This window comes from Chrysoperla carnea, chromosome 1, assembly GCF_905475395.1.
Source record: "Chrysoperla carnea chromosome 1, inChrCarn1.1, whole genome shotgun sequence".
NCBI classification, from domain to species: Eukaryota; Metazoa; Arthropoda; class Insecta; order Neuroptera; family Chrysopidae; genus Chrysoperla; species Chrysoperla carnea.
This window is the reverse complement of record NC_058337.1, coordinates 1,427,726-1,448,731: the sequence shown is the minus strand read 5'-3', so window position 1 is coordinate 1,448,731 and position 21,006 is coordinate 1,427,726. Positions and strand designations below refer to the sequence as shown.

The 21,006-nt window shown below is 28.5% G+C and overlaps 1 protein-coding gene across 1 annotated transcript in view; it reads left to right on the top strand.

Moving 5' to 3' along the window:
- Positions 1-21,006, top strand: part of LOC123306147 (tachykinin-like peptides receptor 99D) — a gene marked incomplete at its 5' end in the record, with an annotated part of 100,586 nt that overhangs the window by 71,556 nt on the left and 8,024 nt on the right. The window contains 2 exons of the mRNA XM_044888042.1: positions 4,242-4,438; positions 4,652-4,791. Of these exons, the coding sequence (XP_044743977.1) occupies positions 4,242-4,438; positions 4,652-4,791 (337 nt within the window). The remainder of the gene's footprint in view (positions 1-4,241; positions 4,439-4,651; positions 4,792-21,006) is intronic.

The window sequence follows — 21,006 nt, the reverse complement described above, 5'->3', positions numbered from 1 at the left end:
CAGCCGTTTTTGAGTTTTAGCGAGACTAACGCACAGCAATTTATTTTTATATATACAGATGCAGAGGTTATGATTTACAAAGTTTAGAAATTTTTAAGATGCGTGAGCATATCTCTCATCACGCGGCTAAAGATTACCGAACGGATAACGCGAATGCTGATGGATTAATAGAATTTCAAGGACCCCTCCATTCAATTTGCTTCGGGTCCCGGGCTTTTACGAAAATATAATAAAGATTGATGACTACATGCCAGCTTTCTTTTTATAAAAACTTTCGTATAAATAACAAAGGTGTAGGAAATAATATTTGCTTTAATTTATCATCAGTCCGTTTTTCCGTTCAATCATTCATCAGTTTAATTTTTCGGTAAATTTAATATTCAGAGAGAAACCCGTATCAGTCCGCATGGAATCAGACAATAATCAAATTGTAGTTATACCAGATTTCATTACCTAAAAATGGTGTCATATTTTATCACCGGAAAAACGTGTCATATTTATAAACAATCGACAATTTATTTAAGGAAAATTAAAAAAAAAACAATGACTGCAATCAATCTATTCGAAAATGAATCTCAATATTAAAATTGCATTAAAACTACGCTAAAGTGATGATATAAGCGATTAAAAATCAATTAATAAGCAATCAATTTTTATTGTAAAACAATACAGATTTTATCCGTAGGCTGTTAATAATAATTTGTATATCCGTAAATTTAAAACAATTACCTATATGTTAACAAAATGCATTTATAATGCAAAGGAGCTTACACGAGCTTTGTTTTTATATCAAATTGTATAACTCATTTCAAAATACTATATTGAGCAATAGTTAATAAACAGTTTGTCAAAATTTATAAATAGTACAGTTAAGGTAGTTGTCTTGCTATAGGCATATCGACAGAAAATTCTGAATTTGTATATACTTATTAGAAATATAATAATACATTAACCAAAAAAATTTAAGTCGATTAACCGTCTCTTAACTCGAGTTACATACAATTAAAATTCGAATAATTAACATGGAGAGCATAGGAAAGGTTGTGTTTTGTTGTGTTTTTAACAAGTTTTTTAATTCTAGAAAAAAAACTAGATTTAAGATATTTTCAAAAAACTAACTGAACATTCATGAATTTGTGCAAGTGAGTTTAAAAAAAAAAAAAACCAAAACTATTGACCATTTCATTCTTGAGATATAGTCACTCAAAGTTATTTAAATTGTTGGTATAACAGAAACAATTATATTTATAGTATAAGTAGTGTAAGAGAGATGTTTATTATATACAGAATTACAGCTGTGTATTATCATGCTATTATCATACAGAATACGTGATAAATGGACAGTTGAGTTAAAAGCATGTTAAAATTAATACTTATTTGAGTGTGCTAAGCATATCTATATGTACATATCACTGCTGTATGATGTAGTACACTATTTGTACAATATTGTACAAAGACAACCACTTTAAAGATGTTACAAATAAAGGAAAATGAAAGAAACCGCTCGCATTTTCCTAAAACCTCATGGAATATGTTTCTTAGGTGTCAAATATTATTAGTAAGGCTTGAGTTAGTGGCGCAAATGTTTCGATTTGTTAATAATCAATAAATTGTTAATTCAATGAAACGATCAATGTTAAAGTTCACTTACAAAATTAAGCTATTATAAAATTTACCATCAAAATTGAAAATATATATTTTTTAAATTGATGCCCCCACTACCGTGCTCATACATTCTTAATTTATTTTGTTTACTACAAAAAGTAAACTTAAAATTAAAGTATTACGTGATCATATAAATTTCAATCAATTTCAAAATTGAATTTTGTTATTTATTTTATTCAATATTTAATTTTCTAAATAAATTTTCTAAATAGAGTTATATAAACAATTACGAAGAAATTTAATCCATAAATTACATAAAACTTTGTATAGAAGGTGGAACGAGGCAAACTTGAAATGATTAAAATTTTGGAGAAAATAATTTTATATTGAGAAGGGAAATGATCAAATATTTATTTGTTTTATCATTTTAAATTACGAAAATTTATTTGAATAAAATTTTACACAAAATATATACAAACAACTTGAAGGAAAAGAATGAAATATTTGTACATTAATTTAATTAATTAATTAATCAAACGAAACCAGTAAAGTACATTTGGGAAAATCATGATTTGACTAATATAACATTAATGATTTTTACGGTTCCGTTGAATAACTTTCGGGTACCAATTACTAAGACTTCGTTGCCCGTCCGTCCACCTGTCTGTCAACAGACAGTTTTTTTCCAGACACCTGTCTGTCAGCAGACAGCAAATTTTGGCAGTGTGTTTATTAAAAAACCCGAAGTAAAAAAATTCTAAAATGACCAATCTTGTTTAAAAAGTAAGATTGATCTAAACTTGATTGAAGAGGATCGAGCGAAGACTGAGTCTCCATAAAACAGTCCAGAAACAGCGTGATATGAAAATCGAACTATTAAGACTTTCCAAGAAGAAGTGCAGTCGACAAGCTCGCCATAAATGGCACAAAGCTATGAATACCTCTAAGATTCTGGAAGTACAGTTTGCCAATAACTTGCCATTCTTTCATCTAGATTATAGATCCTAGAAAATAGTCAACAAAAGGAAAATATAGTCGAAAAGTGTTCGGAAGATATTACTTCACTTCAAAGGGCCCAAATATGCTTACATTTTTTGTGTATCTACTCTATCATACTATTTCAGAAGCTGCTTTGTCCTCTTACTCTTGTCCTGGGAATTTCGACCCCTACTTTAGATGGAGCGCAAATGTCACGACCACAAATACTCTTGAATTTCGAGAAAATGAATCTATGGAAACCACTATTCATTGTAAATTGTGCGCTTTCCATTTTAATCCAGTAAAACTTTGATTAGTTTTAAGCGTAGGGTATTGCCTTTTCGAATATGACGAAAATTGCATTACACTGGTCTTTAAAAGTATTTGTATTTTTGGCTAGATATTTCATTAAGCATTCGAACATAAGGAAAATGTCAAAGTCCACCAGCTTTTGAACAGACCGTTAATAGTATATTACACATCATGGGAGCAAAAGTAAAGAATATCTCAGACCTCATGTTCATGTCCAGGGTGACAAACATGAGGTCTGAGACATTTTTTACTTGCTTTCATAATGTGACAGCTTTGTTAAGAACAGCGGGACGAAAGTTGGCACTTTCCGCCCGGGGAGAGAGAAGTAGTACTTGCATTCTAGGCTAGACATTTTAAAAATTAATCAATTTTATGAACATTAATTGTAACGCAATTATAAAAATAAATTAAAATTTAAGGTAAGCTTAAGGTGAAACTTCCACAATAATTATACAAAAGCATCATTAAAATAAACCATATTCAAAATTGATATCGTTGGGTGTTAGCCTTGTAAAATTTACCTCGATTACCCAATTAATTTACAACTGAAATTTTATTACCAAGTTGTTTGTTTATTGAAAGAAATTTATTGCATTTCAAGTAAATAAAATTTAACAAGAACAAAAAAAATCAATAAACAAATAATAATGAAAATTGCTTGAAAAATCTTAAGACTAAGGTTGAATTAAAGAAAAAAACAGGTCACAAGTGTGATTTTCCCGGAGCGAAGCCTTTTTTTCTGTTGCTTGTGGCTGTATATATGTCCTCTATCATTGGCCGAATGTAAAAAATTAATTTTTTATTTTTGTTACGAGCTGACGGTTTATTCGCACCGTGCGTGAGTTTTATTGGAGGCGTTTCCATGGTAACGATACACTACATTAATTATAGAATTGTATGGATGCATATATAATTGTATGGATTGCTGCATTTATGACTTACATTGAAAATTTAATATTATTGTCTCACAAATTTAAATAAATAATTATGATAATTTATATTTGAAAAATAATATTTGTACAATTTAATTTCTTATTTTCACAATTTTTAATGCATTAAGTTTAATTAATTCGTGTTTTTCAATAAATTTAATTTGACATTTTCTATAACATTTACATGTAAAGAATTGCAAATTAGTCATAACAGCCTCCTTTAACGCCAAAATTTTTCACTGGAAGCGCTGGCATCGATTTTATTGTCCCTACCATGACTACAAACACAACGAATAAGAAAACGTAACTTTTTTGGGAACGTCCTTAAGCTAATAAAAGAGTGTATCTGTTTTAATTTAATAAATATATATATTAAAGCCTTTATTAATTATGTATATGTTTGTTTATTTGCAGGTTGTTAAAATGATGATAGTGGTTGTATTAATATTTGCAGTATGCTGGCTACCATTTCATTTATATTTCATTATCATCTCATATTATCCAGATATAACAACATCACAATATGTCCAAGAAATCTATTTAGCGATTTATTGGTTAGCAATGTCGAATTCAATGTACAATCCAATTATTTATTGTTGGATGAATTCAAGGTAAGTTATTACGACTATATCATAATCTTTACGCCGTTCACTAAAAACGGTTTCGTCTATATCGTGTCATTTCATTTTTTTTCTATTTATGTAATAATATTGCCTATATCTATAAATAAATAATATCATTATTTAAAAATATAGGCAATAATTTTTACATTAATGACAAAAACATTGTATGAAATCCAATAAAGATATGTTCATTATTATTAGATTTCGGCGTGGATTTAAACAATTCTTCGCATGGTGTCCATATGTGCATATCAGTCCAGAAGCATTAACACGTCGTGAAGTCGTCACTTCGAGATATTCCAGTTCTGGATCGCCAAATCATCATCGAATGATCAGAAATGGTACGTACATCGTTGTTTTATCTCGTGAATTTTTTCTTAATATTTCAGAAATAATAGTTTTACAAATCGAAGGTCATTATAACCAATATTTACCTGTTTATATTGAAATGAAAGCATGTCATTTTACCTCCAATGTTGATCGTTATCCATTTTTTGGCCGAAATCGAAATATTTTTTTACCAAGTTCTGGGTCCAATATTTAACTGTGAAAAAATGAAACTGTGCATGTTTTTAATGAATTTTAAATAAGTTTATTAAAGTTTATCCATTATTTTATCGGAAAATCGATGAAGCTCATTTTTGGTTAAATACTTCCCACTCTCCTGTTCCTGTATTCAGTTTTTGCATTTATTATAAAAGTGAAACGATAAAATTTGGTTTTTTATTACCTACTTATAGTTTTTTTATAGAAAATATGTCAACTGTCAGTCATGCTTACAAAAATAAATGTTATATTTTTTATGTCGTACACAAATTATGGTGACATCAATATGACGGTATATGACGATACATTGCACAGATGTTGCTCACCATGGGGGAAATTTGATGTGAAAATAAACAATTGACTGACTTACTTGTTGAAATACCTTATGTATAGACAGTGTTTGAATTATTTTTTGAAATAAGATAATTTAAAAAATTTTCTAGTATTTTTTATTTTTTGGAAACTAAATACCTTGAAAACAAAATGTTTAACACTGAATTTTTTCACTATTCCAAGAATTTCTTTAAATAAAAATGCTTAAAGAAAAAAAAACTTTTAACAAAAAGAAAATCGACTTCAAAAGAAAATCTTTTTCAAAACAAATTAAAATGCACTAAACAGTTAAAAAAAATAACGATAATTTAATGCAGTTAAAATTATTGTTATTTTTGGAGTCGGTGTCAGCCAAGGAAACATCTCTTACAGAACAGTTTGTTACATTAACTTGACTGACACCGGCTCCAAAAATAACAATAACTTAAACTGCATTATATTATCTCTTTTTTTTTTAACTTTTTAGTGCATTTTAATTTGTTTTGGAAAAGATTTTCTTTTGAAGTCGGTTTTCTTTTTGTTAAAAGTTTTTTTTATTTTGGTTTTTTTTAGTGAATCTGAAGTACACTAACTAATTTCTCACTAAAAAAGAATCATCGAAATCGGTTGGTGTGATATTGAGTTATTCGTCCTCTTGTCGTGCATACTTAATGCAAATTTAAGACTTTTATGGTTTTCTCATGGATGCTGTTGTCAGAATTATATCAAAATGAAATGGGACCACACGGGAAGCACCAGCTTTCAAATAGATAAAGAATCTTCAAAATCGGTTCACCCAGTCAAAAGTTCTGGGGTAACAAACATTAAAAAAAAAAAATACAGTCGAATTGACAACCTCCTTTTTTTTGGTTTGAAGTCGGTTAATAAAAATTATCACAATTGAAAAAATTAGTTATCAGTTGCAAAAAAAAATAATTATTTTCAATTACCATGTCTGTTTTTCTTCATTGCAAAATTAAATAAAAGTTATGCTTGCCTGCAAGCTTTTCCAAATATTGATTTTGCAAAAAAAATTTTTTTTTATAAATAATTTTATTTATTCGATTCAATTTCTATGTACATTTTCTTAATCAACTACAGGAAAAAATAGGGAAAAAAATGAATCAATAAAATTGTAATTAATATGAAAAACAAATTTAATTGAAAATTATTTCAATTTAGTGAAAATTAATTTGATTTGTGAAAAATCTCCAATAAAATGTTAATTTTCATACTAAATTGAAAATTGGGAAATATGTGGTTTTTTTTTTAACATAAAAATAAATTAACAATTATTTTCACATAAGCTCTAGGTGATACTGAAGAGGTTGAGAAAATTTATAAAGAACCGATCGATTGCTTAATATATATGTATTATGGTATCTTGTTGACAAGGGAAATTATTTTAAAATATACCAACCCATTCCCACCGTGCGTGAGTTTTTTCGGAGGAGTTTCCATGGTAACGATACACTACTTTAATTATAGAATTGTATGGATGCATATATAATTGTATGGATTGTATTTAAGACTTACAGTGAAAATTTAATATACTTGTCTCACAAATTTAAATAAATAATTATGATAATTTACATTTGAAAAATAATATTTGTGCAATTTGATTTCTTATTTTCACAATTTTTAAAGCATTAAGTCTAATTAATTAGTGTTTTTCATTAATTTTAATTTGACATTTCTATAATATTAACATGTACAGAATTGCAAATTAGCCATAACCGCCTCCTTTAACGTCAAAATTTTTCACTGGTAGCGCTGGTATCGATTTTATTGTCCCTACCATGACTACGCACATAACGAATACCTACACTTACCTACATACCTACATTTTTTTTTTACAAATAAAGGTTAATCGTCAAGTCTGTCGTACGCGTATTTACGTTTCAGGCACTTAAATACCTTCATATCTTCAAATGAGAATATATAAAGATACAGTGAACCTGGGTAAGCGAGAATTCACGATATTACAATTTTTATACCATGTATATATGAAATATACATAGTATATTAAGTTTAGTCCCAAGTTTGTAGCTACGAAAAAAAATTTTGTCATAGGTGTTCATAAAATCACCTAATTAGTCCATTTCTGGTTGTCCGTCCGTCTGTGGACACGATAACTCAAAAACGAAAAAAGGTGTCGAGCTGAAATTTTTACAGCGTACTCAGGACGTAAAAAGTGAGGTCAAGTTCGTAAATGAGCATCATAGATCAATTGGGTCTTCGGTCCGTAGGACCCATCTTGTAAACCGTTAGAGATAGAACAAAAGTTTAAATGTAAAAAATGTTCCTTATCAAAAATTAAACAACTTTTGTTTGAAACATTTTTCGTAAACATCACTGTTTACCCGTAAGGGCGCCAATTAGGCGGAAATTTTATAATATGTACTATACTTGATTATCAGTTATGTGTGTGTCACATGTTTGTATGTGCAATGTGCAATGTGATAAAGAAATCAACACTGACTATGCATGGTATTTCAACAATTAATTCAGTCAACTGTTTGTTTTCACTTGTTTTTATTATATTTAGTTATCTAGTACATGCAAGTCCTGTGAGTATTTACAATTACTTATTACACGTGTATATTCCTGTTTTTATATTTAAATTAATATTCGGTATCAATATATAGGTTAGGAATGAAATAGGAAATTTTTTTTATATATTTCGAGGAAAATTGCTCATATAACACATAGGTAATCTATGTACCTGTACTTTTATTTATAAAAAAAACTGATTTTAACAATCACCACATCACTTCCTTGTACTGTATGTCCGACCAATTAGTCAAAATGAATTGAGTAATAAGGTACACCTGAAGTAAATAAGGCCCACATGGTATTCACCTTAAAATTTTCAGAATTGATTAAAGCTTAGCCCAGGTTGGGTTATGTTAGGTTATAATGGCTGTTCACGAAGGACACACTTAGACTATAGAGCCCATTGTGATAGCATATATGTCTTTTACCACCTTTCCGCTGATAATTTCATTGATCAGCTCCTCAATTTCAGAGGCTGAGTGCACCTCCTTCATGCATATACCATGCACTACACCAGCCCATCACAACTATTAATTAAATTCATTTCGTTGCGACGGCGGGAATCGAACCCGCTACCTTAAGCATACCGCGAAGGGACATGGTTACGCCTTAACCAACTAAGCTCTTCATATAAACATAATTTGAGTGTTTTATTTAAAATTGCCTTGGTGTTCGTACATCCTTAAAAACATTTTTTTTTTGTAAACTAAAAGTTTCTTTTTACAGTAAATACAATAATTTGTCAATCTTGTACAAGGAAGTAAATGTAAAATATCTAATAAATATTAAATAACAATTTTTTTTTTTTTTTTGTTAGCGAGCAGGTTTATTACTCATGGGAAATATATACGAACACACAAACTAAACTAAACTGATTCCATAACGAAAATATTCCTATCGACAGTAACGACAGCGTAACGATAACGAGCGCGGCCGTCATATTGTGATGCATATTATTACAGAAAACCTTTGGTACATTACGATTTCATACATAAATTATGACACGTGTGTCCCATTTTAAGGAAATTTTCTCATTTATATGAGAATTTTTTTTAAAAATAAACCTATTTTATTACACAACCTTTGTACATAAATTATATTAAAACGCATTGTGTGTACAAATTTGAATAGTAAAAATATTCCTTAGATTATATAAAACGATTATTTATTAATGATATCAAAATTAAATGCTATCAAATATTTATTAATAAAAATAATATCAACAGAGGTAAGGTATAAATATCTTAAAATTAATTGGAATCCAGGGAAAGCCAATGAATCTTAACTTTTACTTAAAGAAGTTAAAAACAAAAATTTGTGCGATCTTGCTCACGAAGTGGGAGCTACCCCTTCTCGGTGGTGGAGAAATTTATGCTGAAAATGACAACGGAAATTGATATAGGAATAAATTCTAAGCAAAAACGGTTATTGAAACATATTTCGAAAAGTCATTACTTTCCGAGTTATTGGCGATTGAAATTCGGAGTATTTAACATCAAATAATAAACAATAGAAAACTTTCACGTTTTTAAAGTATTATAAAAAACCTGGAAAATTAAAAAAAAAGGTTTAAGTCATTTGCATAAAAATTGACGGAGTTATGATGAAAACAAATTTTATCAGACCTATCTTTTTATGTTCTAGCAGTACAAAAACTGATAAATTTACCACGAGAACTAAAATTAATGCTTGCCTTTTTCCAATTACCTTTATTTTAGGTTCTGAGGGCTTAAATGGCCGAGTGGTCAAAGACGTTAGACTACTTAGACAGAGGTTGCGTGTTCGAACCCAGGCAGCGGCAGTGTGAACAATTATAATTAATGGGGGCGATAGAATTGATCACATTGTCGTCGCTTGGATAAGAACGAAATAACCGATTCCACCCACATCATAAATGTAATTGAAGAAATATGAATGTAGTTAAATAAATAAAGATTAACAAATAATGATGTATGTCAGAAAAACGGAGGCTAAACCCCATTATGATTTATTATTTAGGTTCTGACAACAGGCTCAAGAAGTTCTAGCAGTTTCGGAGAAATATTTTTGAAACATTGCAACTTAAATGCAAAAAAACATAAATCAAACTCCATAGTTTTGTAATAGTAGTATTCGCTCCGTGCGTGAGTTTCGTTTCCATGGTAACGATACACTACTTTAATTATAGAATTGTATGGATGCATATATAATTGTATGGATTGCATTTAAGGCTTACATTGAAAATTTAATATTATTGTCTCACAAAATTAAATAAATAATTATGATAATTTACATTTGAAAAATAATATTTGTGCAATTTGATTTCTTATTTTCACAATTTTTAATGCATTAAGTTTAATTAATTCGTGTTTTTCAATAATTTTAATTTGATATTTTCTATAACATTAACATGTTAAGAATTGCTAATTAGTAATAACAGCCCCGTTTATCACCAAAATTTTTCACTGGAAGCGCTGGCATCGATTTTATTGTCCCTACCATGACTACGCACACAACGAGTAGATGTATTTTTAATCGCTTTTCCATTTCCCTGGTACGAAAAATCATAATGGCTTCTCTTCGATATAACAACATCATAAAAACAATTGTTCAAACGGAGTATGTGAAAGGATTTCGTGCAATGTATATGTCACGTAAACCATACAAGGTACACTTTACGATAGCTGTCTTTATATACTTTAAGGACCAGATGTTTTAAAGTAAATTTTAACGATCTAACATTACCTAAAATCGTAAGTCAAAGGTACATATTTGTACACATAAATTTATGTACAAGAATGCATACGTGTACTATATACTTGTACTACAGGGAGTTTGTAAAATACTGATAACAAAAAAAAAGGTATCTGTGATGTTTTGTGGTTAAAGATGTAGGTGAGAGCACCAAAGGCAATTTTAAATAAAAAACTTGATTTTTTTATACCATGTATATATGAAATATACATAGTATATTAAGTTTAGTCCCAAGTTTGTAACGCTTGAAAATAATGATGCTAGGAAAAAAATTTTGTCATAGGTGTTCATAAAATCACCTAATTAGTCCATTTCCGGCTGTCCACCCGTCCGTCCGTCCGTCTGTGGACACGATAACTTAAAAACGAAAAATGATATCGAGCTGAAATTTTTACAGCGTACTCAGGACGTAAAAAGTGAGGTCAAGTTCGTAAATGAGCATCATAGGTCAATTGTGTCTTGGGTCCGTAGGACCCATCTTGTAAACCGTTAGAGATAGAACAAAAGTTTAAGTGTAAAAAATGTTCCTTATCAAAAATTAAACAACTTTTGTTTGAAACATTTTTTCGTAAACATCACTGTTTACCCGTGAGGGCGCTACATTTAATATGTACTATACTTGATTATCAGTTATGTATGTGTCACATGTTTGTATGTGTAATGTGCTAAAGAAATCAACACTGACTATGCATGGTATTTTATAGTACAAATTTTCAAATCGATATTCCTATAATTGACGAAAGTGTGAGGATGTCTTCATCTTAAATGCGACCCACCGTATAATGTTTCCGGTACTTTTCCCGTACACTCTGTACATGTAACATATAAGTGTTTATTTAGTTTGTGGTTTGGCTTTAACATACAAATAGTATAATTCTAAAATATTTACGTAATAATTCCCATATTTACCTTAAATTTTATATTTACTACATAACTCCATAGCATACAAAGTTTTTCAGTTACTCAAGAGGCTTTCAACCAAAAACCTAAGCCTTAAAGGTTCACAGGTGTATATAGTACAAGAAATACAGACTTTGTGCTTAAAAATTTCTTGGAATGATTTCTTGAAATAAATCGTAAATGAGCAACATGGGTCAATTAAGTCTTGTAAAGCGTTAGAGATAGGACATAAGTTAAAAATTGCTCGCTATGTGTGTCAGTCTGTCTGTCTGTCTGTGTGTCTATGTGTCTGTGTGTCTGTGTGTGGCAAGGTAGCACCTAAATGGATAAATCGATTTGAATTTTTCTGGGACAACTAAAAAATAGGCAATGATCCTCAAAATCGGTTCAAAGTTTGGGAAGGCTCAAAGGAAAAAGGTAATTTAATGGAGAGTGTTCTTAGATATGTTTCAAGTGCGAGTTTATGGTTTCGCAGCCGAAAAATTTGTCGGGGGTTTTTACATTTTGTAAATTTCACTTATTATAAATTCTATCCCCGATCTATAACAGCTCAATTTCCATTGAGCTCTAGAAATTTCAAGCGCAAGGTGAATTTTTTTTTTTTTTTTGACTTTGTTGGCTGCAGTACCTACCATGGCTGCAGTATTATTCTAAACTTTTTATTTACACAACAAATATGAAAATGAAATAGTAAATTGTTTTTCATATTCATAATTTTAGTTTACATCTAAAAGTTTAATCTAGATTACTATTTTCGAGTAGTAGAGAAGAGTGGTTGTGGTACCAGAGATCAAAATTTACATTTACATGTATTTTTACAGGTTTGATTTGCTCTCTGTATTAAAAAAATTCTCTCAATTTCTTACAGACCTTGAAACAAATATTGTATTTTTATTTACTGAATACGACTTATATTAAACTAACGAAAGTACACGAGCAGGCCCGAAAATATCCAAAGTTAATATTTTTTGCTTACACTTTTAGTGTCATGATGAGACAAATTCTTCCAATTTCTTACAAGGCCTTGAAAAAAATAAATAAAAAAATGTTAATTATACTTTACTTAAAAACAAATGCACTTGGATAATCATTCTCTACGTTACTTGTTTTTAACCGACTTCAAACCAAAAAAGGAGGTTCTCAATTCGACTGTATTTTTTTTTATGTTTGTTACCTCAGAACTTTTGAGTGGGTGAACCGATTTTGATGATTCTTTATCTATTTGAAAGCTGGTATTTTCCGTGTGGTCCCATTTCATTTTGGTCTAATTCTGACAACGGCATCCATGAGAAAACCATAAAAGTCTTAAATTTGCATTGAGTATGCACGACAAGAGGACGAATAACTCAATATCACGCCAACCGATTTCGATGATTCTTTTTTTAGTAACAAATTAGTTAGTGTACTTCTGATGCACTAAAAAACACAAAATAAAAAAAAAATTTTAACAAAAAGAAAACCGACTTCAAAAGAAAAACTTTTCCAAAATAAATTAATATGCACTAAAAAGTAAAAAAACAACGATAATATAATGTAGTTAAAATTATTGTTATTTTTGGAGTCGGTGTCAGCCAAGCTAATGTAGCAGACTGTTCTATCAGAGTTTTTTCCTTGGCTGACACCGACTCCAAAAATAACAATCATTTTAACTACATTATATTATCGTTATTTTTTACTTTTTAGTGCATATGAATTTGTTTTTGAAAAGTTCTTCTTTTTGTTAAAAGTTTTTTTAATCAATTAACTAAATTATATTAGTTACAATAATTTTTTTTTTTTTGACTTGAAAGTGTTTGATACCTTGAATCTTGAAATATATCAAGGACCATTGTATCCTTGGTACAATAACCTACTCTGTTGTTTGAACGTTTAAACAATTACAAATAAAAACTATATTTATCTATAAATGCATTCGTTTGCCTAAAGCTCTACCCAGCTTATTATTTATAACTTTATCGTATAAAATTATTCGAGTACCAATTTCGAACATTTAATTTTAAAAAAGATTTATATAAAAAATAAATAATTATAAAAAATAAAAAACCCGGACTGCATTTAATAAAATCTGAAAAAATCTGGATTATTAATGCTTGCGCCACTTTTCAATTTACTTTATTACAACATACTCAAAAAAATTTTCAAATAAAATATATTTATCGTTAAATAACTCGAAAAATAATAAAGTTACAAAAAAGTGAGGGTTTTGAAAATTGTCTAAATTTTGAAGTGAAAAGATGAAAATAGTGTGCTTATATGAATGTCGATCAAATATGTTGAACGTTTACATGAAACTAAAACGAATAATTAGTTTAATAATGCGTTACAAAGTTAGTTATACCTTGATTGTGGTTTATATTTCCAAAAGTGGTTTCATTTCAAAAGTAATGAACTGTATAAGATGATGTATGTTGGTTAATATTATACCCATACAGAGTATTCAAAAATTTTACAAAGAACAAGTGAAAACAAACAATAGAGAAGTTGCTTGTTTTTAAATTTTTTTTTTCCCGAAAGTTAACTAAAAGTAATAAGAAAAAATTTAAAAAAAAATTTTTCATGTAATTTTACAATTGAAAATGTATTTTTCTTAACTATAAATTCAAACGCTAGTTACCAGTGATAAAATAATAAGCAGAATGATAAATGGTTTTGTCTAATTAAACGAAACTTTCCATAGAAACGAGCTGAAAAATGTTAATTTAGCTTAATTCCGATTGGTTCACAGCCTCAACGGGTGTAAATACATCACTACTGTTTTTTTTATTCAAAAATATAACAAGTTTTATTAATAATTAATTAAAAAAATGCAATTATTAATTTTAAAAAATTACTTAAATTTGATTTAATTACATCTAACTACTTTTTCACTAAAAAAGAATCATCGAATTTGGTTGACGTGATATTGAGTTTTTTTCCTCTTGTTGTGCTTAATGAATGCAAAATTTAAGACTTTTATGGTTTTCTCATGGATGGCGTTGTCAGAACTAGACCAAAATGAAATGGGACCACACGGGAAGCCCCAGCTTTCAAATAGATAAAGAATCATCGAAATCGGTTGACGTGATATAGAGTCATTCGTCCTCTTGTCGTGCATAATGAATGCAAACTTAAGACTTTTATGGTTTTCTCATGGATGGCATTGTTAGAACTAGACCAAAATGAAATGGGACCACACGGGAAGCACCAGCTTTCCAATAGATAAAAAATCATTAAAATCGGTTCACCCAGTCAAAAGTTCCGAGGTAACAAACATTAAAAAAAAAAAAAAATACAGTCGAATTGAGAACCTCCTTTTTTTTGGTTTGAAGTCGGTTAAAAATTAAATTCATTTTATCTTATTTCATCATATTTCAATCACAATTGCTTTTAATTTACTGAGTACGACTTATATTAAACTAACGAAAGTACAAGAACATGCCCGAAAATTTCCGAAGTAATTATCCCTTACTCACTTGATGAAAAAAAATTCTCACAATTTCTGGAAGGACTTGAAATGAAGAAACTGTAAAAATTATATTTTTAAAATAGATAAAATTATATGATGATAAAAACAGTTTCGCCCACATATACCGTTAGAAAAACAAAAGTTATTTATGTTTTAAATCGAGCGTGAGCAAAATGCTCATAATACGAGGGCTGGAGGGTTAAAAAAATGTTATTTACTATCATGTAATAAGCATGAAATATTGTGAAGGTAAAAAATGTTGAAGTCATTCCATTTGAAATTAAGAAGTAAAACTTTTGAAAGGCTTAGTATTGATAGAATGTTATAATAGCTATTATTATCCGTATGCCGTACCACACTGGTACATATCAGTATCTCTGTCACAGTGACAAACAGTGACACCACACATGAGAGTAACAGGGTTCATTAATTTCATTTATAATAATTTAAAGTCTACTCAAATGATCAATCAAATTATATACATACCAAAATTTATACAAAATCCTTCAAAATTGCATTGCATGCTTGGTTCACATATTTGGAATAAGAGCTACTATAAAAGACAAACTACCACGAAAAATGAAAAATATGGCCCGAAATTAGTGGGTTTCAAAGAAAAGTTCATTCAAATACGGCAAAATTTAGCCAAAATATCAAAAAAAAATTTACACACGCAATTTTTATCCAATTTGATTTAACCAAATATGTAATTCCACTAATTATGGGCCAATCTTTGCAAATATTTGATCAAATTTAACGTATCTTCAATAGGATGATGATTGAAAATGTAGTGCCGTGGTTTCCAAAATTGGTATGAGATCTAATATGAACAAATAACTACCACAAAAATGAAAAATATAACCCAAAATTAGTTTTAAAAGCATCAATTCAAAAACACTGGTCGACAAAAATTTGATTAGATAGAACTTTTCTGATAGTTTTTGGGATTCTGAATTCTAATTTGGCTTCGGGATTTTAAAAGAAATTCATAAATATCTAAAAAAGAAAATCATATCTGTTTTTTGGTTAAATTTGAAATTTAATTACTATTTAATTTTTTCTCATAAGTGAAATTGGAAGCCTTCCTTAACCTTCCCAATTCCTTTAAAATACTTTTTGATCGTTTCCGATATCTTTATTGCTCTTCGAAAAATTATATGATGTTTATTATAATTAATAACAAATAAGATAAAAAATAAAATTTTTTTCAATAAAATTCTTTTTTAATCATTAAATTAATTAGATTGATGACATGTGACATTGTTCAATGTACCTACATCCCTGTTCTACAAACCTCGTACAAAAAACAACAAATATTTAATAAAAATACATAAATTATCGGAAATTACTTTAAATTCCAATTAAAATTTAATAATTGAATATAAAAAATATTACTAAAAATAACAATCTACATGAACGTATCGAGAAAAGGGCACGTTTGAGCCCTCTCTTAAACATGGATTTAGCATTAGTTTAGAAAAAGAAATACTGTTAAATTTAGGAAAAAATTTTGGGAAAAAATTTCTCGATTCTGAATATTTTACCTAACGTCATAGATAGTTAAACATTAGAAAAATTATTTAGAATATTTTTTTTATAACCATTTACAGATTTTCATGACAAATTCACATTTTTATTTTTTCCATTACTAGGTTACTTAATATGTGAAGGAAATGAAAGTCATTTGAATTTATTGACAGATATCATAAATCAAATTTTTCACGTAGGCTTGTTTGTGGGTATACTGATAATACAATCAAAATTATTTTATACTTTTTGTGGGCTACAAACAAAAAAATTTAATAATCACACTTAACCACATAGAGTGCTTGCCTTCCCCCTTCTCCGAACAAAAATATTAGGAAACAAGTCTAACAATTTTTGATGGCCATAAACCGTTTTACATTTACGATTTAAATTTTTACAAAATTCTTTAATTTATGATTCAAAATGATGATCATAGATGGGGGTACCATGTATATGAATTATACCAAGGTATACTAAGTTTAGTCTCAAGTTTGTAACGCTTAAAAATATTGATGCTATGAACAAAATTTTGGTATAAGTGGTCATAAAATCACCTAATTGGTCCATTTTCGGTTGTCTATCTGTCTGTCGTCTGTCGTCTGTCCGTCTGTCATCACGATTATTCAAAAACGAAAAGAGATATCAAGCTGAAATTTTTATAGCGTGCTTAGAACGGTAAAAGTGAGTTTGAGTTCGTAAATGAGCAACATAGGTCAATTAGGTCTTGGGTCAAGTTTAAATGTAAAAAATGTTCCTTATAAAAAAAAATTAACAACTTTTGTTTGAAACATTTTTTTCGTAAACATCACTGTTTACCCGTGAAAGCGCAAATTATGCGCAAATCGTATAGTATGTATTATATGAGAATATCAGTTGTATATGTGTGGCATGTATACATGGTATTTTAACAGTTAAATCAGTCAATTGTTTGTTTTCACTTGTTTTATTTTTATTTTTATTTTTTTTTTGTTAAATATATCTTTATAAATTAAAGCTCATGTGTTATTCTGATGTATGAACTATATTATTGTACAGTTTCATTCAAGTCCATTCAAGTGAAACAAATAAACAAACAAACATACATCATTACTTTCAGATTTATAATATACAGTGTTATAGTCCTGTAAGATGTTACCTTCCGTTAGAACCTTTCGTATACGAATTCGATTCACACTTGAACGGTTTTTATTACGTAATTAAAGACGTTGTTAGACAATATTTAATGATGCAATTGCAATGCACATAAATTACCTGACATTACAAAACATTGTTTAATTATAAAATTTTCTTTAGTTGAAAAAACATCAAAAGTAAAAAAACATTCACGAGTTAAATATAAAATTAAAATGACGTTTTGTAATAAAAAATAATAATAATAATAATGATATTCTAACATTTTAAAATTAATTAATTTTCTATTAAAAAGACACGGTCTGTGTGTCAGTCAAATAACTTAACAAAGCGAACGAACATGCTTCTTTTTAAACTTCTAGAATCTATGTAGAACAAACAATAGTTCAAGAAGAGAAAATAGTTAAAATTTCTATTACAAATAGTAACTTTACTTTATAAACAAGGAGCCCGTGACAGTAAAACTTTACTAATACAGATTTCGAAATTTCGTTTATGAAACAATTATATTTAAGGATGTATGAGCATGGTAGTGGGGGCACAACTTTAAAAATAGATATTTTCAATTTTGATGATAAATTTATATAATTACTTGACGATATAAGACGAAAAGTAAGAATAAAATTTTTCGATATCTGGCTTAATTTACAAAATATCGAAAATTGAAAATTTTGTTTAATTATTTAGCTTTCGATATTTCGAAAACCAAGACACATATCGAAAAATTTTATTCTTATTTTTCGTCTACATTCATGAAGTTATAACAAAATTCATCATCAAAGTTGAAAATAAGATAAAAATAATTTCAACCCTCAATCATCCCTGCTCTTACATCCCTTATATGGACGGTGACACTTAGTTTTTTTCTTTTCTAATTCATTGCTAATATGTTTACTTTCTATTAAAAAGTTTTTTTTAAATTTGTTTTCATTCATTCCAAATGAAAATTATCAAAAACTTCCAAAATATGTCGTTTTTTGAGATTCCTCCATAAGAGCCAATGTATTTTATATCGATTTTTAATGACTTTTTTCTTAAAAATTTGCACGGATACCTAAGCTGAAATTTTAACCACATATTCTTTGAGTAAAAGACTACCTACAAACAAATTTTGAGCCTTTAAATCAAAGATTGTTGTCATGCTCATACATCCTTAACGATGCACTTTTCTACGAAATATCTTTTTTTTGTATTTAACCACGGATATCCTCGGGTTACGGGAACTACGGAAGCATAATTCCTCACGAGTCGAGCTAGTTATCACCTCTATCTAATGTCCTTGGTGTGGTGTACACATCTAATTCATTCCAAAATAATATTTTTGACATTAAAATGATTTATTATATTATTTAGTTAAATGTCAATGATTTATTCATAATATTATAATAAATTATATCACAAGTGAGTTAGAATTGTTGAGTTGAAATTGAGTTGTTTATTATTCAAATGCAATTATATCACACATTCATACACATCAAATAGGAAATCACTTTATATTATATCAAACAGAAATATTTATATCCATTATATAAATATATTATATCGGAAGTACCTATTATGTAGATGGTATAGTGAAGTTCATTTATGATGACATCGAAAGGAAATCAACTCTATTAACTTTCAAGATGGTAAACAAAATTTTTTTATAAAATACACTGGCTACCATAGAAAACGTATCACTTATGTTCATATTTTGTTCACTTATGGTACTAGATCAGGGAATGTTTTCGAGAAATTGTTCAAATGTTCATCGATCCTACCTAATAGATGTCAAAAATAACCATCGTTAACTCTCATCTAAACTCTCTAGCGGTAACAATTTAAATCCGATTTGAATAAAATTTGGTATCAACAAGCGTTTTAGTATTTAAAGGATCAAGTTCGTTAATGAGAAAAATAGTCTGGCAAACAAGAGGTGAGGGGATCCGCCAAGTACCAAGTTTTGAATTTTTCAAAATAAAATTTTTTAGCCTTTGCTACCCATTTTCGCCAAATCTATAAAAGATAGGGGATTGAAAATTAGCCAGATAGCTTCAATTAGTGTACTTTGAAACATTTTCAAAAAACAAAAAAAATCCTAGAAAATACTTTCCAAAATTTTCGAAAACCAAATAAATTGTGATGGTTTTTTAAGCTCTTCGAATTTATTAAAAATAATACAGTACATAATATTGATCGATTGATTGATCTAATCAAAAATATCTCTATTACTCATAAATAAAATGGTTTTTTTTATTAAAAACGATGTGAAAGCCATGCCGAATTTTATATAATAAGAAATTTTTCGTATGGTGAGAATATTTTTCATTTAGAAACACCAACACAGTTTTATTATTATTTGAAAAGCCAAGGAAAACACAAATTTTTAATGTTTATTGAAAAATATTACCTAATAAAAATTTTTATAAATATTTAATTTTTATTTTTCATTTATTTTATTTAATCGATAAATACTTTTATAAAATTCGTAGCCTTCATACTTTTTTCTCAAAAATTTCAATGGTTGTCATACTTAGTGGAGTCAAATTAAACATTACAACCGGTTGATTTTTGAAGAAAAAAAAAGTAGGCTAAGAAATGATAAGTTGAAAAATTTTCGGGCCTGTTCGTTTACTTTCGTTAGCTTAATATAAGTTGAACTCAGTAAATTAAAAAGACTTGTGATAGAAATATGATCAAATTAGATCAATTAAAATCAATTTAATTATTTAGATTATTTCTCTGTTCGCAGACCTTTGCAGAAAAAAATCGTAGAGAGAAATTTTTTTAGACTTAAAAAGAATGCTGTTCCCCAGACTATATGTGAACTTAATGTTTCTCCCATGTTTCACCAGATATTCGGTGGCCGAATTATGGGCACTTCAAACAAGAACGTTACCGAACGTTCAATATTCAATAAAAATCATCCTGTACTACATTCAAATAATGCCCTTGAAAAATTTTTGGTAAACAAAAAAATGTTTAATGAAATTTTATCACATGAGTGTGAATTTTTTGGCTTTAATTATTCACTATAAAATTAATTTTCATTGATTTCAAAATTCATGACACACATCTGATGTGAAAAGGCAATTATTTTCTTCTCATCTTTGTATTTGGAAATTTTCTATGGGAAAAATGAAGTATCTCTTTTTCTCGATTCTACCTCAAAGAGAACTTATACTGTATAATATTTCAGGGTTGACAAACCGCAGTTAAGTTTATTCGGTAAAAAATCGCTTTAGACTAGTTTTGTTGAATAACCCTGTATATGTTGTCATGTATAGGAAGTAGTGTTATTAATACTAACACCCAATAAATTAGCACACGAGTGAAGTCCGGATACACAAAACCCATTTATATTTAGTTTTGTTATTAACGATATTCCCAATTTTAACACAGGAATAATATAATTGATGATATTTAC